The sequence below is a fragment of the Xenopus laevis genome, chromosome 6S, assembly GCF_017654675.1.
Source record: "Xenopus laevis strain J_2021 chromosome 6S, Xenopus_laevis_v10.1, whole genome shotgun sequence".
Classification (NCBI taxonomy): Eukaryota; Metazoa; Chordata; class Amphibia; order Anura; family Pipidae; genus Xenopus; species Xenopus laevis.
This window is the reverse complement of record NC_054382.1, coordinates 175,477-198,778: the sequence shown is the minus strand read 5'-3', so window position 1 is coordinate 198,778 and position 23,302 is coordinate 175,477. Positions and strand designations below refer to the sequence as shown.

Here is a 23,302-nt window from a genome sequence, read left to right as displayed (position 1 = left end):
TGAATCCACTTTAGCTATTGACAATGACATTACTATAAAGTGACACTAAATGCAGCTGGATAGGTTAGGAAATATTACGGTTATAAATCTTCACACTTTTCTCATTAAGATCGTTGATGGCGCTCCTATATCATTTTCATTATGTTAGCTATTACAACAGATGTTCTCTTCCTTACCGACCCCTTTACTAAAACTGATTCCTTACAGTCTTCGTGCACGCTTACTTATTCCCTAATGCGTTGTAAAAGGTTCCACAATGTGTTGATACTAATACTGCGTATCTGTTTCATCACTGATTCGCCTCTAGTATGAAAGAGAAGCAATTAAACAAAAAAGAATCACAACAACGTGCTAGAACAGCACTTGACAACTCGCGGCGTGTTCCCGAGCGTTACCCCACCATAAACAACTGCCAATTACATCGCCAACAGCTCGCGGTCCGCAACAACATTCCCCGCATGCAGCGGCAAAATGACCCACATGTCCTGGTCTCAAGCATCACTTGCTTAATCACCTAAACGACTTTACGCCGAACTCAAAAACCAGTATTGTCCTGGTTTGCATCCAACAACATGGCAACACCCCAACCACGGACCTCTTGAACGTGCGTGATCAACCGCTCTATGTGCCTATACCGTATTTATCTATCAGCGACGCACATCAGAGGCTGTGCGTGAACGTTGCGGCTGATGGTCGAACCCGCCGACGCCAGCTTCCCCTCCTGTTGCACACTCGCAGTCTACCGTCGTCTCAGAGACCATGCAGTGATCAATCTCCGACAGATCCTGTGCTAATCACTCCGGATAGTCACCCTCAACTAGACTAGAGCCAGCACCCCACACTACTACAGAAAAGATTTATTCATTAAAATGAAACATGTAAAGAACAGCTACTCAGGAACCTTCTGTACATTTGGATGGAGTGGCTGAACTGGTGTCACCAGAAAAACCCACATGCCCTGGATCAGAAATTCTTTGCAGCAACCTGACGTAGCTTCTGTCCCATCAACTCTTTCTACCCAACCACCCTCCCTCATTTCTTGCCTGTGCCACTTTGAAGCTTCCCTTGGGGTTCTTTGCCCTTCCCATCCTCCTTCCTCATCCTCTCAGGGGTTGCCACCTTGGGGTAGCTCTCAAGTCGTGGCTTCTTGGCAGGGGGGGTGCCTTTTGTCTTCTGCTTTTCATCTCCAATTAGTTCCTTCTTTGCTGGGATGACATTTCTGGCCTTCTGCTTTTCTTCTTCTTCTGATTCCTTCTTTGTGGTGGTGGCACCTTTGCCAATCAGTTTCTCTTCACCAAGCAGCTCAAAATTCGTGGGTGCAGCCACTTTGACATTCTGCTTCTCCTCTCCATTAGACTCCTTTTTAGCAGTAGTAGCACCCTTCTGCTTCTCCTCCCCTAGCATATGCTTTTTAGCACCCTTGGGCTTCTGCTTCTCCTCCCTTAGCATATCCTTTTTAGCACCCTTGGCCTTCTGCTTCTCCTCCCCTAGTATATTCTTTTTAGCACCCTTGGCCTTCTGCTTCTCCTCTAGCATAAACTTTTTAGCACCCTTGGCCTTCTGCTTCTCCTCCCCTAGCATATTCTTTTTAGCACCCTTGGCCTTCTGCTTCTCCTCCCCTAGCATATCCTTTTTAGCACTTTTGGCCTTCTGCTTTTCTTCACTTAGCAGCTCTTTCTTTGCGGGGGCAGCACATTTAGCTTTTGGTTTTCCATCACTGGTGTTTGCTCTTTCTGGAAACTCCCGTTGGCCCTTTTTTATCTGCTCCTGTTTGTTACCTTTCTTTTCATTGTCTTGTTCATTTGGCTTCTTCTCCTCTTCCACACTACTCCCTTCTCCTTTCTCTTGACCACCTTCAGTCAGCTTTTTCTTAAGTGTTCCTTTCTCTGCTTTTGTTGCCTTAACTTTGAGCTTCTCTTCCTTGCTCCCCTCTGCTGCTTTTGACTTGAGCTTGGCCTCACCTAGCACTTTGCTTTTCATGATCTTTTTTATTTTTTGCTCTTTGTTCTCAACCTTGATTATTTTTTTCTCAGCTTCTTCTGAGGAGACTGTGCTGGAGACTTCTACATCTTCCTTGATCTTCTTCCTTTTCTGGACCTTCAGAACCTTTCCTTTATTCACACCTTGGCAGATTTTCAGGTGCCGGAAAAGCCAGGTCTGGAGAAGGAAGTACTTTTTGCAGTGGATACAGGAAAAGAGACCTTTCTTACCATGGGCAAGCTTGTGACGTTCCAAGGTCTTACGCCGAGCGAAGCTGACTCCACACTTTGCACAAGAGAATGGCTTTTCCCCTTTATGCTTCTGCTGATGCCGCTCTAAGTTTGCCTTGTAAATAAAGCTTCTGTTACATATGGGGCAAGGGTATGATGTCTGCACTGTGTGCACCCTGCTATGCACTGCAAGCCTGCCCTTGTTGGTGAAGACTCGGTTGCAGTCCTTGCACTGGACAGGAAGCTCTACGGGTAGAATGCATTCATGGGCCTCCAGGTCACTGTTTTGTTTGAATTCTTTAAGGCAGACAGAACATTCATACGAGGTGACCAGGAGGGGTGGTTGGTTGGTGTGTGTATAGCGATGGGCCAGAAGACTAGATTTCTGCCTGAAACTCCTTTGACACACTGAACAGACATGAGGACGTACCCCCGTGTGCACACGCTTGTGGATAGTCAGATGGTTGATTTTGGCAAAGCACTTGTCACAGTCGGAGCACACATAAGGGCGATCCCCCGTATGAGTCTGCATGTGATTATCCAGTAAATGTTTATAAGGAAAGTTCTGCCCACACTCGGAGCACTGGAAACTTGATATTTCAGATGAATTTGGCTCCTCCTTTATGGACATGGTGGGTAAGATTTGGTAGGTCGGCACCTCATCAGATTTACCATCTCCACTAAAATTATTTTTAGTTGTTTCTATGGGGTGTAGCCCATCATCACTCACTGCAACAGATGTCCCCTCTGATTTAATAGCAGGTGAATTTACTGTTGAGAGCATTCTGTGTGCTGTTGGTTTTCCAGGTGGTCGTCCCCTTTTTTTGGGTGTGGGTGGAGAAAGGTCTTCAATACTCTTTAGCTTCTTCTTGCGTTTCTCCAGTTGCATTGAGTTCAGTTTCCTCTTCTTGGAGTGACCCTGTGGCCCTTTTAAAAGCTTAAATTTCTTCTTTTTAAATGCTTCACTGAGTTTGGCCTGGATGGGAGCTTTGAGTTTTGCCAGAATTTTGGACTGCTTTCCGTGGGGCAAAGAGCTCAGGACTTCAGCTTTATGAGCTTTAGGTAACTCAGGCAGATTCGGTTCAAGTATGGTTTTGGACAGAACTCTCCGCTCTCTACCCTTCATCCGGCACAAACGACATTTCTTGGAGGGTCGTCCAGCTCTGCGCTTATAGCGGAACAGGCAGCCGCAAGACGCACATAGTGTCCCTGTATGCGAGACGGAGTGGAGCCGAAGGTATCGAGGCAGCCGGAAGGCCTTGCTGCACACATCACACACGTGTGGCTTAAGAAGCAAGTCTTCAGATCTCTTGTCTGTACCTCTGCCTGAAACGCTTTGCTCACCAATAGATTCTTCCCAGTTAGTGGACATTAACTCTGCATTTCCATCCAAGGGTGGAATCTGGCTTTTCTTCTCAAGATGAGGCTCATCATGACACTCTCTCACAGGAGCCATAGACTTGCGGCCATATTTTCTTTGCTTCAGGGGGATTTTTTTGTCGCCAGGTCTCTGGAAGGGCACATCCCCCTTTCTGACACGCTTAATGATCTTTTTGGGACCCAAAGTGTGAATATGAAGGTTCTGTTCTGAGGCAGATCCTGTGAGCTGTGATGCATCCAATGCTGTACTCTTAGTATGTTCTCGGCAGATCTTGCATTGCTTCAGGGTCTGCTTCCCTCCCCGTCGGACAATTAAATAGCACTTGCAGGGCTGGGTCTGTGTCATGGAATGTTCCTTCATGTGCTTCACTATGAACATACACTGGAGGAATGACACACCGCACTGCAAGCACTTGTACACTTTGGGGACAGTGGCAGGAATAACATCACCCTTGGCTGGTTGCCTCCCTCTCTTCTTCCGAACCTCTGAACATTCTATACTGGGTTCCATGCCAAGGGAACCATCAGCTGATTTAGCTCTTTGCTTTATGCATGGACGCTTAGGCTGTGTTAATTCTATCGCTGAATTGGCACCCAACACGTCCTCTGTATTGGGGGCACAGGAAAGGGTGAGGTCTGCTTCCTCATTAAGTTCTGTTGAGAACCCTGTGCCAGAAGTTACCATGTCCTCCTCCTCTGAATAGTGTGAGGAAAGGAGACGTTTCTCTTGCCTTTTCACAATGGTGTTTTGAATGCACTGCTGACACTTTCTGGCTAGCCGTTTCATTTTATACTTGTGTGGCATGGGGGAGCCACAAGTAATGCACAGGTGCGATGAATGACATTTCACGTGGCCCGCAAGAAGTACAGGAAGCCTGAAGGTTTTGTCACACTTTGGGCAGTTGTACATCTTATTGACTTTTGCATCAGGTTCCTCTGGCTCCAAACTGGGAGGTTCTGTGATAGAATCCAGATCTCGTTTCACATCAGCAGGAATCATCTCAATGCGTTTGCTCTCCATCACAGTCATGGAGCTCTTGGAGAAATTAGAACAAACATGTGAAGGAGACTTGTTTCCATTCACGTGCTGCCCACATGTCAAACAGGGGACTGTCCCTTCCAGCTCCACTTCATTAGTAACAGAGGGGCTAAGTGCAACATCTGCCTTATTTTCCTCTTTCCTCTCTGTTGGGGCACTTTTACAGAGACTCCTCTTAGCTACACAGTTCAATTCTGTTTCATTATGATGAGAAGATGGGATAAATGCTGCTAAAGGGCCAATGTGTGTGTTTGTCCCCTTCTCGGTTTCATGTGCGACTCCCTTCTCTTGTAAAGAGGCCTCCATAGAGGAGACCCACCTGGAGATATCTTCCTTGCATTCAGCTCTCTCAGGTTGTGGCCCTGTTAATGTGGAGTCCATAATGTCATGGGGATGTAAGTCTCCCATAGCCTGGGGTTCCCCATCCTTTGATAAAATGAGTGCAGTTTCAGCAGTACCACTCTCTGCAAATTTCTCAACATTTCCTGAAATGCCTTCTTGTAAATCAGGTCTTTTATCTAACAAGTGCTGTTCCTGCTCACCATGCTGAGCATTGTTCTTTTCTCCTATAGGTGGTGCATCATGAATGCCAGCAACAATGTGACTTTCATCACACTGACCATCACCAAACTCTCTTGCCATCTCCACTGTTATTGGCGAGCACAGAACTGGGGTGTCTTTTAGAGTTCTTCTTAGGTCACTGTAGTCATGATCTACAATGGCTGGGTCCAAGCTTTCTGCATGAGTCCTGTCAGGTTCTTGAGATCTTAGGTCTTGGCCATGTCTGTAAGTGGCTGACACTTGGTCGTCCTTGTCCTGACTTTCTGGAACTGTTGGCTCCTGGTCACACAGAGAGGCAGCAGAGTTTGTATGGATCAGTTTATAATCATCTTTCTTTGTGGGTGGGGCCTGATCGTTCTCGGCAGCTTCCATCTCGGAGGCATCTCCAGCACCAGTCTCTGGGTGAGGCTTTGGAAAGCTCCCATCTTCTGCTTTATTGTAAACCATGACTGGTTGTGCATTTCTCTCACAGTGCAAGTCTTGTCCGTGCTGATGACCGACGCCAACATTTGCTGAAGTGGTCTCAGTGCCACGGCTGCAATTGGTGCCTTGGACAGTAGCTGCAGAGTGTGCATCTTGCACAAGAGACAGTTTCAGGTCTATGGCTGTCTCATGGGAAGGGAGTTGTTTGATATTAACTGGTACAAGGCTCACACCTTTTACCCCAGACTGTGTGCTCTGGCCCAGCACAATTTTGTGGTCCCCATTGCCCACGTCTGACTGGGAATCTAGTTCTGATGTCATCGCTATGTCAGTCCGGAGAGTGGAGATGCCAACAGAACATGCGTCTATCTCACCAACCTGCTCTGAATGGTCAGTGGGAGCCGCCCTCTGTTGGTATTCTGGTAACCCCCCAGCCTGGGCAGTGCCTGGCACTCTCACATCCTCTGCTTGCAACACACTGGTAACTTCAGCTAATAAGCTGCCTTTCTGTTTTTGCTCATAGGGTACAAGAAAGTTATGAGTCTCTTCCAGAGAATCCATTTCTGGGACAGAATCGGTCTGCTCTGTGCTGTTGGTACCAGGACCATCATGCCCCTTGGAAGGGAGTACAGACTGGGAATAGGTAGGTGGTGAGGATACAGTGATGCCATCCAGAGGACTGTCCAGTTCTGTACTGACCTGATAAGTTATAACGTGGGGTACACTTATTGGTTCTGTCCCTTTAGAGAGTGGATCATCTAGCGTCTCTATTGGTTCATCTAGCGTCTCTATTGGATCATCTAGCGTCTCTATTGGATCATCTAGCGCTTCTATTGGATCATCTAGCGTCTCTATTGGATCATCTAGTGTCTCTATTGGATCATCTAGTGTCTCTATTGGTAGCTCTGGGTCACCGCTGGTCAGCCTCTCTGACTCATTGTGCATGGGGGTCTCTGAGGTGGTTATATAGGGGGCAGCACTGCACACAACCGCCCCTGGGGAGAAGTCGGATTCCATTTTACCAACATCTGTTTCTATAGGACAAACAGTTGGGGTGTCAGTGTGGGGCACAAGCTGAGGGGGCATATGTGACTGGAGATTGTTTGAGGTGAGTGTTTCTCCATCGTTCTTTTCTTGCTGGGTTCTGTCAGTTCTTTGCTCACAGGGAGTTGAGTCCACAGATGAGGGCACATGAGTGGCAGGGTTTTGTTTGGGCCCATTCATTGTGTAGGTGCTGAACACTTCCGTTAGCAGTTCTATTGAGTTCCCAAACGCATCCATCAAGTGGACCGTGGTGTCGGAGAATCTGGAAACCCGCAACTCAATGGGACTTCTTTTCTCCGCTGAATCCTTCCTCTGGGCACAGGGCTGGGCCTGGCTCCTGCTAAGTCGGGTGACACATTCTATGGGGGCGGGGCTCTGCTGGCTTCCATGCCCCTTTCTGAACTGCACCAGGGAGTTGAGTAAGAGCTCAGGTTTGCTTGGGATGGGCTGGACATTTACACAGTCAGAGGTTAAAGGGGCAACAGTCCGACAGCTCCTTGTGGATATGACCCGTGAGGCACCTGGTTTGACTGCAGTTAATTGGTGGGAAGTGGCCCCTCCCTCGTGACTCCTCTCGTGCACCTGCAGGAAGATCTGGTGGTGGAAGCCCCTCCCACAGTAGGAGCACATGAAAGGCTTCTTGGCCACGTGGCTCTGTCGGTGGGAGCTGAGCTGTACTTTACTACTGAAGGTCTCACTGCACTCCATGCACAAGTACTGCCCTGTGTCACTCGCACTCCCCAGGGCCACGTCAGGATCTTGATTTGTGGCTGAGGAGAGTCTCTGGCGGGTGGTAACACATCCATCAAGTGCCGTGGTGCTTCTCTCTTTCCCCTGCATCTTGCTCCGCCCCCAGATACCTGCAGGGTACAAACCATATGTTATTCCAGCACTGGCACACACAGACATATGCAGACACAAAGAACACGCAGACACAAAGAACACACAGATATATATATATATATATATATATATATATATATATATAATATATATATATATATATATGCGCAGAAACACACAGACGCGCGCACACACACACAGACAGCGAAACTGTGCCAGAGGGGTCGGGCCTTACAGGAGACACTAGGGGCACAAAGCCTAAATTAAGGAGCGAATGTGCTGGAGGCAGGACTGGGCCAAGTGCTTCCCGCCAATAGGAACTGGGAGAGTCACTTTTATAATTAGGGGGGTGATATCCTTAAAGGGATTCTGTCATGGTTTTTATGATGTAGTTTTTATTTCTATATTACACTGCAAATAATTCCCCCTACAATATAACATTTCATTCCTGAAGCAGCAAGTGTATTTAGTTGTAATATTGGTGTGTAGGTGCATCTCAGGTCATTTTACCTGGTCATGTGATTTCAGAAAGAGCCAGCACTTTAGGATGGAACTGCTTTCTGGCAGGCTGTTGTTTCTCCTACTCAATGTAACTGAATGTGTCTCAGTGGGACCTGGATTTTACTATTGAGTGTTGTTCTTAGATCTACCAGGCAGCTGTTATCTTGTGTTAGGGAGCTGCTATCTGGTTACCTTCCCATTGTTCTGTTGTTAGGCTGCTGGGGGGGTGATATCAGTCCAACTTGCAGTACAGCAGTAAAGAGTGACTGAAATTTATCAGAGCACAAGTCACATGACTGGGGGCAGCTGGGAAACTGACAATATGTCTAGCCCCATGTCAGATTTCAAAATTAAATATAAAAAAATCTTTTGTTTGTGGCTATTTCAACATATGTTGTGATTGGACACTGTGTCTCAGCCTATGAGGCAGGAGATGTGCAGAAATGAGCCCAGTCCATGCCCCCAGAGCCATGTGGCAGCTCATTGGCCATTGTGTGGGGGCCCCACAGCCTTGTACCTGCCAGTCTATAATGAAAGCAGAGTCCATAGGGGTGGGGTATCATACAGAGGTACAGCACCACCCCATGGGCAGAAAGATTCAGGTCTCTCCCTGGAACAGGAGAACAGCAAATCTCCCACAATGCACGTGGGCTCACTCTTCTCCTATCTTGCTGACTGCTGTGCATCTGACTGTCACATTGCAGCTGCCACCTCTTGTCTGGGCACCATCCAGTGCAGTCTGCAGCATGCACTGTAACTGATCATTTATAGTGAGCTGCCCACACTGCCCTACACCATTACCTACACTCTGATGCTTGTAATTGTGTAATGATACACAATACTGCTTGCTGCAGGCTGCACTGCTTTCTGAGCACCCCTGTACAATGCAGTTTCCCTATGAATGCACAACATGGGGGCACTACAGAAATAACGGGTAATAATGAGCCTGTGTGGGTGCAGGGCTGATTAGTGATTGGATAGATGGGCAGTGAATGGGGTACATGTCTGTGTCTGGAGCAACTGCAAGTCTCTGCACCCCCAGGTGTTAAATTATGTGAGATAAAATGATACTAGGGATGTGGCCCCCTCAGAGCAGAACAGCTCCTCCTATGCACAAGGTACCCCTTCTGCAGCCTTAACTTCTCCTTTAACCCGGCAGAAAAGCATGCACAGTTGATCTGGTTGCTATAGAAACGGCTGTATTGGAAGGTGTAGCCAATTGGGGGGGGGGGTAGAATAGGCAATTTACTGGGAATAAAGAGGAATGGGGAGACTCACCCTCACACAAGATCAGACCACTCCCAGCTGCAAGTCAGGATGTGTCACTAGCTGTTCAGACTCAGGAACTGTGGGAAATAAGAGACAGGCAATGAGAATTAATACAGTGCAGAGCATCCCCCTCACACCATTAACCCTGCCCCAGCGGAGCTGACGATCTAACACATTGACTGATCAGACCACAACCTGCAGACAGTTGTAACTGCCAGTTGTGTTTCTGGGGGGGAAGAGTCACTCGCTGCACCGGAACATTTCCCATTTATAAACTGGAATAATTGTCTGTTACCAGTTACAGGAAAGAAATAAGGGGGAAAACGAGAGAAACAAGTGGAAAAACGAGAGGAAAGACAAGAGGGAGGGGTGCCAATTGCGTTGCTGTGGGGGTGAGTTTGGGCCTAGTGGGGCCCCAGTAAGGCGGAGCCATTAAAGTCCCAGGCCCCAGTGAGGAGTAACAGAGCCGGGTGTAGATGTGCTGAGAGCAAGTTGTAGCGAATATCAGTAGACTCCCCCGAGTGTACACATATATATATATATATATACAAACATAAATACACACATATATATACAAACATACATACATAAATACACACACATATATATATACATACATACATAAATACACACACATATACACATACATAAATACACACACATATACACATACATACATACATACATAAATACACACACATATACACATACATACACACACACACATACACATACATAAATACACACACACACATATATATATATATATACACATAGATATAGACAGTGTACACATATATATATATATATATACACAAACATACATACATACATACATACATAAATACACACATATTATATATATATATATATATATATATATATATATATATATATATATATATATATATATATATAGACACACACATACATACATACACACACATATATTATATATACATAGATATAGACAGTGCACACACACACTAACACATACATACATACATAAATAAATACATATATATATATATATAGACACACACATACATACATATATACATACACACATATATATATACATACATACATAAATACACACACATATATATATATATATATATATATATATATACATAGATATAGACAGTGCACACGCACACACACCTGTATTTTCTGCTCAGTGAGGAGACTCAGAAGGGGGAGAAAAGAGCAAATCGCACGCGATGAGGAAAAGACACTCACCCCAATAATATCCCGGAAATGCGCCAGCGCCACTCTCTGTCTCTCTAACCCGGAAGTGCCAAGCTGTCCCCGCGCGCCGCGCTGTATTGTGGGACATGGGGGAGAGCCTCTTACAGTCGGGGCAAATGATGTAGGCGGGAAGAGAAAATGCAGGACAGGGTGGAGCCAAATGTGGTTTCCCTCCTCAGCCTCCCATCTGTTCGTATCTCTATCTCCGGGACGACTGCTCCCAAGCCCCTCCCCCACAGGATAGTGGGCGTTCTACCACTTGGCGCCTCAGCCCACTTCCGCACTGGCTGCTGTCACGTGGCAGGCACTCACTAGCTATTGGGGGGTCACGTGTCGGGCAAGCTCACTGGCTAGTTGTGGGCTGCGGTCACATGATCAGTAGCTATTAGCGAAGCAGGAGCGCCTGTAGCTATAACGGGATAGAGTGTAGTGTAATGGGGAGGAATAGAGAGTAACGAATGCAGCGCGTGGAGAGGCGGGAGAGGGACACATTCAGCTCAGTGATTGGCTCTCTGTGAGGAGAAGCGTCGCTCTTGTAATGAAGTGTCAGACTCGTGTGTTGTCTCCCGCCGTCACATCTTCTATTTGCCCGGCCCTCACTTATCTGCCCGGGTTATGAGCTGTGAGTGTGGAGGAGAGAGGGGAAGTACAAGAGAATGTGACACTCCAGTCTCTCGGGATCACTGAGTCCAACACACCAGTCTCATTACTAGAGACACTCTTCTCCTCACACTGTCCTACATTGCTTTCCGTACCTCTGAGAGTATTCACTGTACCCACGAGATAACAGAGAAGTACTACTATAGTTTATAGCAGTGATCCCCAACCAGTAGCTCGTGAGCAACATGTTGCTCACCAACCCTTTGGATGTTGCTCCCAGTGGCCTCAAAGCAAGTGTTTATTTTTGACTTTTGGTTTTGGAGGCAAGTTTTAGTTGCATAAAAACCAGGTGTACTGTGAAACAGAGCCTCCTGTAGGCTGCCAATCCACATAGGGGCTACCAATAGCCAATCACAGCCCATAACTGCAACTTTCAGGAGTTTTTTTACATGCTTGTGTTGCTCTCCAGCTTATTTTAAATTTGAATGTGGCTCTCGGGTAAAAAAGGTTGGGGATCCCTGGTTTATAGAAACAAGCTGCTGTGTAGCCATGGGGGCAGCCATTCAAGCACAGGATACACAGTAGAGAACAGATAAGTACTACTATAGTTTATATAAACAAGCTGCTGTGTAGCCATGGGGGCAGCCATTCAAGCACAGGATACACAGTAGATAACAGATAAGTACTACTATAGTTTATATAAACAAGCTGCTGTGTAGCCATGGGGGCAGCCATTCAAGCACAGGATACACAGTAGATAACAGATAAGTACTACTATAGTTTATATAAACAAGCTGCTGTGTAGCCATGGGGGCAGCCATTCAAGCACAGGATACACAGTAGATAACAGATAAGTACTACTATAGTTTATAGAAACAAGGCAATGAGATTAGAGGAGGGAAAGGGGTGTTACAGGGAGAGCTGGGAAGTGAATCAGTGGTACAGGCTGATACATTAGATAGGTACAAGGAAGGGTCGGATGCTTTATTCACCAGTAGCTCCTCCCAGCAGACAGGAGGGAGCCAATGAGATTAGAGGAGGGAAAGGGGTGTTACAGGGAGAGCTGGGAAGTGAATCAGTGGTACAGGCTGATACATTAGATAGGTACAAGGAAGGGTCGGATGCTTTATTCACCAGTAGCTCCTCCCAGCAGACAGGAGGGAGCCAATGAGATTAGAGGAGGGAAAGGGGTGTTACAGGGAGAGCTGGGAAGTGAATCAGTGGTACAGGCTGATACATTAGATAGGAACAAGGAAGGGTCGGATGCTTTATTCACCAGTAGCTCCTCCCAGCAGACAGGAGGGAGCCAATGAGATTAGAGGAGGGAAAGGGGTGTTGCAGGGAGAGCTGGGAAGTGAATCAGTGGTACAGGCTGATACATTAGACAGGTACAAGGAAGGGTCAGATGCTCTATTCACCAGTAGCTCCTCCCAGCAGACAGGAGGGAGCCAATGAGATTAGAGGAGGGAAAGGGGTGTTACAGGGAGAGCTGGGAAGTGAATCAGTGGTACAGGCTGATACATTAGATAGGTACAAGGAAGGGTCGGATGCTTTATTCACCAGTAGCTCCTCCCAGCAGACAGGAGGGAGCCAATGAGATTAGAGGAGGGAAAGGGGTGTTACAGGGAGAGCTGGGAAGTGAATCAGTGGTACAGGCTGATACATTAGATAGGAACAAGGAAGGGTCGGATGCTTTATTCACCAGTAGCTCCTCCCAGCAGACAGGAGGGAGCCAATGAGATTAGAGGAGGGAAAGGGGTGTTACAGGGAGAGCTGGGAAGTGAATCAGTGGTACAGGCTGATACATTAGATAGGTACAAGGAAGGGTCGGATGCTTTATTCACCAGTAGCTCCTCCCAGCAGACAGGAGGGAGCCAATGAGATTAGAGGAGGGAAAGGGGTGTTGCAGGGAGAGCTGGGAAGTGAATCAGTGGTACAGGCTGATACATTAGACAGGTACAAGGAAGGGTCAGATGCTCTATTCACCAGTAGCTCCTCCCAGCAGACAGGAGGGAGCCAATGAGATTAGAGGAGGGAAAGGGGTGTTGCAGGGAGAGCTGGGAAGTGAATCAGTGGTACAGGCTGATACATTAGATAGGAACAAGGAAGGGTCGGATGCTTTATTCACCAGTAGCTCCTCCCAGCAGACAGGAGGGAGCCAATGAGATTAGAGGAGGGAAAGGGGTGTTACAGGGAGAGCTGGGAAGTGAATCAGTGGTACAGGCTGATACATTAGATAGGTACAAGGAAGGGTCGGATGCTTTATTCACCAGTAGCTCCTCCCAGCAGACAGGAGGGAGCCAATGAGATTAGAGGAGGGAAAGGGGTGTTGCAGGGAGAGCTGGGAAGTGAATCAGTGGTACAGGCTGATACATTAGACAGGTACAAGGAAGGGTCAGATGCTCTATTCACCAGTAGCTCCTCCCAGCAGACAGGAGGGAGCCAATGAGATTAGAGGAGGGAAAGGGGTGTTACAGGGAGAGCTGGGAAGTGAATCAGTGGTACAGGCTGATACATTAGATAGGTACAAGGAAGGGTCGGATGCTTTATTCACCAGTAGCTCCTCCCAGCAGACAGGAGGGAGCCAATGAGATTAGAGGAGGGAAAGGGGTGTTGCAGGGAGAGCTGGGAAGTGAATCAGTGGTACAGGCTGATACATTAGACAGGTACAAGGAAGGGTCAGATGCGCTATTCACCAGTAGCTCCTCCCAGCAGACAGGAGGGAGCCAATGAGATTAGAGGAGGGAAAGGGGTGTTGCAGGGAGAGCTGGGAAGTGAATCAGTGGTACAGGCTGATACATTAGATAGGTACAAGGAAGGGTCGGATGCTTTATTCACCAGTAGCTCCTCCCAGCAGACAGGAGGGAGCCAATGAGATTAGAGGAGGGAAAGGGGTGTTGCAGGGAGAGCTGGGAAGTGAATCAGTGGTACAGGCTGATACATTAGACAGGTACAAGGAAGGGTCAGATGCTCTATTCACCAGTAGCTCCTCCCAGCAGACAGGAGGGAGCCAATGAGATTAGAGGAGGGAAAGGGGTGTTGCAGGGAGAGCTGGGAAGTGAATCAGTGGTACAGGCTGATACATTAGATAGGAACAAGGAAGGGTCGGATGCTTTATTCACCAGTAGCTCCTCCCAGCAGACAGGAGGGAGCCAATGAGATTAGAGGAGGGAAAGGGGTGTTACAGGGAGAGCTGGGAAGTGAATCAGTGGTACAGGCTGATACATTAGATAGGTACAAGGAAGGGTCGGATGCTTTATTCACCAGTAGCTCCTCCCAGCAGACAGGAGGGAGCCAATGAGATTAGAGGAGGGAAAGGGGTGTTGCAGGGAGAGCTGGGAAGTGAATCAGTGGTACAGGCTGATACATTAGACAGGTACAAGGAAGGGTCAGATGCTCTATTCACCAGTAGCTCCTCCCAGCAGACAGGAGGGAGCCAATGAGATTAGAGGAGGGAAAGGGGTGTTACAGGGAGAGCTGGGAAGTGAATCAGTGGTACAGGCTGATACATTAGATAGGTACAAGGAAGGGTCGGATGCTTTATTCACCAGTAGCTCCTCCCAGCAGACAGGAGGGAGCCAATGAGATTAGAGGAGGGAAAGGGGTGTTGCAGGGAGAGCTGGGAAGTGAATCAGTGGTACAGGCTGATACATTAGACAGGTACAAGGAAGGGTCAGATGCGCTATTCACCAGTAGCTCCTCCCAGCAGACAGGAGGGAGCCAATGAGATTAGAGGAGGGAAAGGGGTGTTACAGGGAGAGCTGGGAAGTGAATCAGGGGTACAGGCTGATACATTAGATAGGTACAAGGAAGGGTCGGATGCTTTATTCACCAGTAGCTCCTCCCAGCAGACAGGAGGGAGCCAATGAGATTAGAGGAGGGAAAGGGGTGTTACAGGGAGAGCTGGGAAGTGAATCAGGGGTACAGGCTGATACATTAGATAGGTACAAGGAAGGGTCGGATGCTTTATTCACCAGTAGCTCCTCCCAGCAGACAGCAGGGAGCCAATGAGATTAGAGGAGGGAAAGGGGTGTTGCAGGGAGAGCTGGGAAGTGAATCAGTGGTACAGGCTGATACATTAGACAGGTACAAGGAAGGGTCGGATGCTCTATTCACCAGTAGCTCCTCCCAGCAGACAGGAGGGAGCCAATGAGATTAGAGGAGGGAAAGGGGTGTTACAGGGAGAGCTGGGAAGTGAATCAGGGGTACAGGCTGATACATTAGATAGGTACAAGGAAGGGTCGGATGCTTTATTCACCAGTAGCTCCTCCCAGCAGACAGGAGGGAGCCAATGAGATTAGAGGAGGGAAAGGGGTGTTACAGGGAGAGCTGGGAAGTGAATCAGTGGTACAGGCTGATACATTAGATAGGTACAAGGAAGGGTCGGATGCTTTATTCACCAGTAGCTCCTCCCAGCAGACAGGAGGGAGCCAATGAGATTAGAGGAGGGAAAGGGGTGTTGCAGGGAGAGCTGGGAAGTGAATCAGTGGTACAGGCTGATACATTAGACAGGTACAAGGAAGGGTCAGATGCGCTATTCACCAGTAGCTCCTCCCAGCAGACAGGAGGGAGCCAATGAGATTAGAGGAGGGAAAGGGGTGTTGCAGGGAGAGCTGGGAAGTGAATCAGTGGTACAGGCTGATACATTAGATAGGTACAAGGAAGGGTCGGATGCTTTATTCACCAGTAGCTCCTCCCAGCAGACAGGAGGGAGCCAATGAGATTAGAGGAGGGAAAGGGGTGTTGCAGGGAGAGCTGGGAAGTGAATCAGTGGTACAGGCTGATACATTAGACAGGTACAAGGAAGGGTCAGATGCTCTATTCACCAGTAGCTCCTCCCAGCAGACAGGAGGGAGCCAATGAGATTAGAGGAGGGAAAGGGGTGTTGCAGGGAGAGCTGGGAAGTGAATCAGTGGTACAGGCTGATACATTAGATAGGAACAAGGAAGGGTCGGATGCTTTATTCACCAGTAGCTCCTCCCAGCAGACAGGAGGGAGCCAATGAGATTAGAGGAGGGAAAGGGGTGTTACAGGGAGAGCTGGGAAGTGAATCAGTGGTACAGGCTGATACATTAGATAGGTACAAGGAAGGGTCGGATGCTTTATTCACCAGTAGCTCCTCCCAGCAGACAGGAGGGAGCCAATGAGATTAGAGGAGGGAAAGGGGTGTTGCAGGGAGAGCTGGGAAGTGAATCAGTGGTACAGGCTGATACATTAGACAGGTACAAGGAAGGGTCAGATGCTCTATTCACCAGTAGCTCCTCCCAGCAGACAGGAGGGAGCCAATGAGATTAGAGGAGGGAAAGGGGTGTTACAGGGAGAGCTGGGAAGTGAATCAGTGGTACAGGCTGATACATTAGATAGGTACAAGGAAGGGTCGGATGCTTTATTCACCAGTAGCTCCTCCCAGCAGACAGGAGGGAGCCAATGAGATTAGAGGAGGGAAAGGGGTGTTGCAGGGAGAGCTGGGAAGTGAATCAGTGGTACAGGCTGATACATTAGACAGGTACAAGGAAGGGTCAGATGCGCTATTCACCAGTAGCTCCTCCCAGCAGACAGGAGGGAGCCAATGAGATTAGAGGAGGGAAAGGGGTGTTACAGGGAGAGCTGGGAAGTGAATCAGGGGTACAGGCTGATACATTAGATAGGTACAAGGAAGGGTCGGATGCTTTATTCACCAGTAGCTCCTCCCAGCAGACAGGAGGGAGCCAATGAGATTAGAGGAGGGAAAGGGGTGTTACAGGGAGAGCTGGGAAGTGAATCAGGGGTACAGGCTGATACATTAGATAGGTACAAGGAAGGGTCGGATGCTTTATTCACCAGTAGCTCCTCCCAGCAGACAGCAGGGAGCCAATGAGATTAGAGGAGGGAAAGGGGTGTTGCAGGGAGAGCTGGGAAGTGAATCAGTGGTACAGGCTGATACATTAGACAGGTACAAGGAAGGGTCGGATGCTCTATTCACCAGTAGCTCCTCCCAGCAGACAGGAGGGAGCCAATGAGATTAGAGGAGGGAAAGGGGTGTTACAGGGAGAGCTGGGAAGTGAATCAGGGGTACAGGCTGATACATTAGATAGGTACAAGGAAGGGTCGGATGCTTTATTCACCAGTAGCTCCTCCCAGCAGACAGGAGGGAGCCAATGAGATTAGAGGAGGGAAAGGGGTGTTACAGGGAGAGCTGGGAAGTGAATCAGGGGTACAGGCTGATACATTAGATAGGTACAAGGAAGGGTCGGATGCTTTATTCACCAGTAGCTCCTCCCAGCAGACAGGAGGGAGCCAATGAGATTAGAGGAGGGAAAGGGGTGTTGCAGGGAGAGCTGGGAAGTGAATCAGTGGTACAGGCTGATACATTAGATAGGTACAAGGAAGGGTCGGATGCTCTATTCACCAGTAGCTCCTCCCAGCAGACAGGAGGGAGCCAATGAGATTAGAGGAGGGAAAGGGGTGTTACAGGGAGAGCTGGGAAGTGAATCAGGGGTACAGGCTGATACATTAGATAGGTACAAGGAAGGGTCGGATGCTTTATTCACCAGTAGCTCCTCCCAGCAGACAGGAGGGAGCCAATGAGATTAGAGGAGGGAAAGGGGTGTTACAGGGAGAGCTGGGAAGTGAATCAGGGGTACAGGCTGATACATTAGATAGGTACAAGGAAGGGTCGGATGCTTTATTCACCAGTAGCTCCTCCCAGCAGACAGGAGGGAGCCAATGAGATTAGAGGAGGGAAAGGGGTGTTGCAGGGAGAGCTGGGAAGTGAATCAGTGGTACAGGCTGATACATTAGATAGGTACAAGGAAGGGTCGGATGCTCTATTCACCAGTAGCTCCTCCCAGCAGACAGGAGGGAGCCAATGAGATTAGAGGAGGGAAAGGGGTGTTACAGGGAGAGCTGGGAAGTGGATCAGGGGTACAGGCTGATACATTAGATAGGTACAAGGAAGGGTCGGATAATTTATTCACCAGTAGCTCCTCCCAGCAGACAAGAGGGAGCCAATGAGATTAGAGGAGGGAAAGGGGTGTTACAGGGAGAGCTGGGAAGTGAATCAGGGGTACAGGCTGATACATTAGATAGGTACAAGGAAGGGTCGGATGCTTTATTCACCAGTAGCTCCTCCCAGCAGACAAGAGGGAGCCAATGAGATTAGAGGAGGGAAAGGGGTGTTACAGGGAGAGCTGGGAAGTGAATCAGGGGTACAGGCTGATACATTAGATAGGTACAAGGAAGGGTCGGATGCTTTATTCACCAGTAGCTCCTCCCAGCAGACAGGAGGGAGCCAATGAGATTAGAGGAGGGAAAGGGGTGTTACAGGGAGAGCTGGGAAGTGAATCAGGGGTACAGGCTGATACATTAGATAGGTACAAGGAAGGGTCGGATGCTTTATTCACCAGTAGCTCCTCCCAGCAGACAGGAGGGAGCCAATGAGATTAGAGGAGGGAAAGGGGTGTTACAGGGAGAGCTGGAAGTGAATCAGGGGTACTGGCTGATACATTAGATAGGTATAAGAAGGGGTTGGATGGTGTTTAGCAAGTGAGGGAATACAGGGTTATGGGAGATAGCTCATAGTACAAGTTGATCCAGGGACTAGTCCCATTGCCATTTTGGAGTCAGGAAGGAATTTTTCCCCCTCTGAGGCAAATTGGAGAGACTTCAGATGGGTTTTTTGCCTTCCTCTGGATCAACTGGCAGTTAGGTAGTTAATAAAAAGAAAAAAAAAGGTTGAACTCGATGGACATGTGTCTTTTTTCAACCTTACTTACTATGTTACTATGTATACACAATATAGAGAGATCCATGAGATTACCAAAAAAAGGTTAACAAAAGAGAAATGGATATCATGGAAAATAAAAAGTAAAAATGTATCAGGGACACTATGGATTATGGCAGAGACCAGGTATATACTTGGGCACAGAGAAGAAGAGAAATGAGATATACACAGGGAACCAGCTACACCCCCAAAGATCAATTCTGAAACGCCCCCAAAAAAGTTAATTTCTCAAGTATGGGGGGAGATGACCTTTCGGAAGGCTCTTTTGCTGGCTCTTCACAGGTTAACAGAACTGAAAAAGCCCAAAGAGTTTTTTTTAGGAACAGAGGAAATATCGGGAACAGAAAACAGACAATGGACACAGAAAAAACAAACAGATCATTCTGGAAGACCAGGAACTATACGGAAGACCAGGAACTCCCAAGAGAGAAGGATCGGGAAAGCTGTGCACTCAGGAAGAAAACGCCGAAAAAGTATTGAATCTTTCGTCAAAGAAACTGTCACCGATTCATTTGAAAGTACGAGCAAAAGGTTAATCATTTTCACTTAGTAGAAATTTTGATATTTTTGAAACTATGCTTGATGTTAACCAATTAACCAACAAGTAAATGTGAACCAGGGGTCCTCTAATTTGGGAGGTGTAGAAAGAGCTGCTTTAAAAGAACCACAGAATGATGATTCTATTGTAATAAAAAATGCAGATAAAGGTGGACTAGTGGTAGTTTTAATGTACAAAAATGAAGCACAAAGACAACTTCATGACAGACAAGCTTATCTACCATTAGATCCAAACAAAAACATTATTGGAGAAACTAGTGACATTGGTTGACTTAGCATATACAAAAGATTTGATCAATGACATAATATAGTGAATAAAGTACCCCCTTTTGTAAAATATAAGGATATTATAAGTTACCGAGGAGTTTCATGACCATATAAAAGTACGAGGCCGAAGGCTGAGTGTTTTTATACAGGTCATGGAACTCCAAGGTAACTTCTAATATCCTCATATTTTACAACTGGGGGTACTTTATTTATTATAATACACAAGTTTTAGTGAGTCATGTGACAGAAATGACATCAGAACTCACCGTTTATAACTGATGACATCAGAACTCACCGTTTATAAGGATATAATTTACAGGATATTCATGGCTTTTGTGTATTATAAAAGATTATCTTATACCAAAATTTCCAGTCACACCTACTTTTTATCATTTACCGAAAGTACATAAAGCTCAGAGACCAGCCATAGAGAGGCCAATTATTTCTGGAATAGGTTCATTAAATGAGCACTTGTCCGAATGGATAGATGCTCATCTACAAGCAGTAGTATTATGACTTGGCAGCTATGTAAGGGACACAACAGATACATTGAACCATATCGTGTGGTGTGAGGAGTGTAGTTGGGCCACATTGGACGTGACTTCGCTCTATTCCTCTATTCCACATGATACAGGAGTGGAAGCAATCAAATATCATTTGGATAACTATAGTGGTTATACAGAAGATCTAAAAGAAGTTTTACTCCTAGCTATTATTTTCTGTTCAACGAGCAACATTATGTGCAGCAGTGTGGGACTATATATCATATATAAATAAATGATGATGATGATGATGACAGCCGTGTCTGTACCTGGGTTGGTGGGAGGAACCCCACATTGCTGCAGAAACAAGTCAACATCTGAAGCTATATATTCGCTATATGGACGACATCTGAAGCTATATATTCGCTATATGGACGACATCTGAAGCTATATATTCGCTATATGGACGACATCTGAAGCTATATATTCGCTATATGGACGACATCTGAAGCTATATATTCGCTATATGGACAACATCTGAAGCTATATATTCGCTATATGGACGACATCTGAAGCTATATATTCGCTATATGGACGACATCTGAAGCTATTCCTATATGGACGCATCTGAGCTATATTCGCTATATGGACGACATCTGAAGCTATATATTCGCTATATGGACGACATCTGAAGCTATATATTCGCTATATGGACGACATCTGAAGCTATATATTCGCTATATGGACGACATCTGAAGCTATATATTCGCTATATGGACGACATCTGAAGCTATATATTCGCTATATGGACGACATCTGAAGCTATATATTCGCTATATGGACGACATCTGAAGCTATATATTCGCTATATGGACGACATCTGAAGCTATATATTCGCTATATGGACGACATCTGAAGCTATATATTCGCTATATGGACGACATCTGAAGCTATATATTCGCTATATGGACGACATCTGAAGCTATATATTCGCTATATGGACGACATCTGAAGCTATATATTCGCTATATGGACGACATCTGAAGCTATATATTCGCTATATGGACGACATCTGAAGCTAATCCTTGGAATCTATATATTCGCTATATGGACGACATCTGAAGCTATATATTCGCTATATGGACGACATCTGAAGCTATATATTCGCTATATGGACGACATCTGAAGCTATATATTCGCTATATGGACGACTTACTGTGCATCTGGACAGGGAAGGAACAGCAGTTTAGGGAATTTGTACAGAAAATCAACACGAATGATTTGAATCTACGCTTGACAGATGATTTCTCGAAAACGGAAATAGAATTTCTAGATGTAAAACTTAGTGCTAAATCAAATAAGCTAAATTCAAGGATCTATTGAAATCCCTGTAGTGGGAATACGCTGCTAAATGCACATTCCTGTCATCCAAGGAGCCAAATCGCTGGAATCCCCACAGGGCAGTATTTGCGCAGGGAGAGGAACAGTTCAACTATAGGAGAATATAAAACAGGAGCAGCTGACATGAAGAGCAGATTAAAGAGAGACGTTATAGCAGTGAAATTATCAATAAGGCAAATAGAAAAACTGAAACCACAGATAGAGAGACCCTCTTGTTCCCAAAGAATAAAAAACAAACGGTGGAGACAAAATATTTTTATCACAAGATACAGTAGGTAATACAAAAGTATAGTTAAGTGTAGGTAAGGTGATTAAGAAGTTTGTGCCGATCCTGTATGCGGATGGAGATTTCTTTGATACACTGGTCCCAGGGGTAAGTCATGTGCTGAGATGGGCTCATACTCTTATCCCCAAGTCTATAGAGAGAAACAAGATAAGAAACAAGGTGAATTCCTGACATTTATAGATGTTACAAGTGCGGACACAACCGCTGCATTACATGGAAGTACTTAAAGATCTCACAAGAAGTTTACTCCACACTGACTATTAGTACATATAACATCAAACAATATATCAACTGCTGTAGTAAAGGGATTGCTTACAATATGTAGGCTGTACTAGTAGATCACTTACGCATTAGAGAACATATTAATCAGGTCAATAATATCAAGCAATAAAACCAATGGCACTAGGCATTTTGCCGAGAGTAATGGAAAATATTAGAACAGATTATTAGAACAGATTATTAGAACAGATTATTAGAACAGATTAGAACAGGTGTCAGAGGAGGAGATTTTGTGACAAAATTGGGAAAAAGACAAGTACACTGGATATTCCACTTACAAACCAGGTTGCCACTTGGATTAGACTATAATTTTGATGTAACTTGTTATATTTAATGATATCTACTACTTTTCATGACTTTTTATACTTCGTATTTATATCTTTTTGTAATACCCCAAAACATGGATTATTTAGATGATATTGTGACAAAAACAACGCAGCCAATAGCCCTAAATATATATGAATATTATATGAATATTATATGTGACATATGTGACTGGTTTTATTGTGGGGAGGGTCAGAAAGTAAGTGATTTGCTAGAGATTGCCTGGGACTAAGTGCTACGTCAGCATGAAACGCGTTAGGCGCCATGAGGGGAATGTTTGAATTTAAATAACATGTAATAAAATGTATCATTCTAACTTACTAGCAGGCTTTGGGGACATTTTCCAAGTTCCATCGTTATAGCTGTGTTTGGCCACTAGAGGAGTGTGTCAGGCTACAAACAATTTGTATTGTAAAGTGATTTCATGTATAAAACACGTTGTAGAGGCACCTGATACATAACGTTATACACTGGAAGCAGCACTGCACTTTTTTTATTCCTTCCTTATTCCTTCAATGACAAATTCTATTTCTGCTTAGAATTCATTTGTTTTCTTCACCTCATTACGTACCAAGAGCCAATATTATGTACCTCTCCGTGCGTCTCTCTAATGTGCTGCTATCAGCTAAATACATTTTCATTTCACTCTCTCTATAAACTTTTCAAATTCATTTTCCCAATCCATAAAGTCTCCTTTTTTTTTTATTTACCCCAAAGAGACTTTAAGTACTGAGAGGCGGGCCCTTACTGGGAGGAGGGGCTTATATACTTCTCTAGCTTTGCCCTGTAATTCCTCCAATAGGCTTTGAGTACTGAGAGGCG

General features: G+C 46.1%; 1 protein-coding gene across 2 annotated transcripts; it reads right to left on the bottom strand.

Moving 5' to 3' along the window:
- Window positions 1–838: 838 nt before the first annotated feature.
- Window positions 839–10,740, bottom strand: znf605.S (zinc finger protein 605 S homeolog). Of its 2 annotated transcripts, none has more exons than XM_018224057.2 (3): window positions 10,435–10,740; window positions 9,280–9,347; window positions 839–7,517 (listed from the first exon to the last, which is right to left on the bottom strand). In XM_018224057.2, exon 3 carries the CDS (start codon window positions 7,495–7,497, stop codon window positions 1,033–1,035), a length of 6,465 nt encoding a protein of 2,154 aa, XP_018079546.1. In that variant the 5' UTR covers window positions 7,498–7,517; window positions 9,280–9,347; window positions 10,435–10,740; the 3' UTR covers window positions 839–1,032. The 2 variants fall into 2 exon arrangements, with proteins under 2 accessions (XP_018079546.1, XP_018079545.1); XM_018224056.2 differs by having other exon boundaries at window positions 10,513–10,740.
- Window positions 10,741–23,302: the final 12,562 nt, after the last annotated feature.

What these genes read in the sequence shown, in the direction of transcription:
- znf605.S (XM_018224057.2), bottom strand. Translation starts at nt 7,497, where the DNA reads ATGCAGGGGAAAGAGAGAAGCACCACGGCACTTGATGGATGTGTTACC.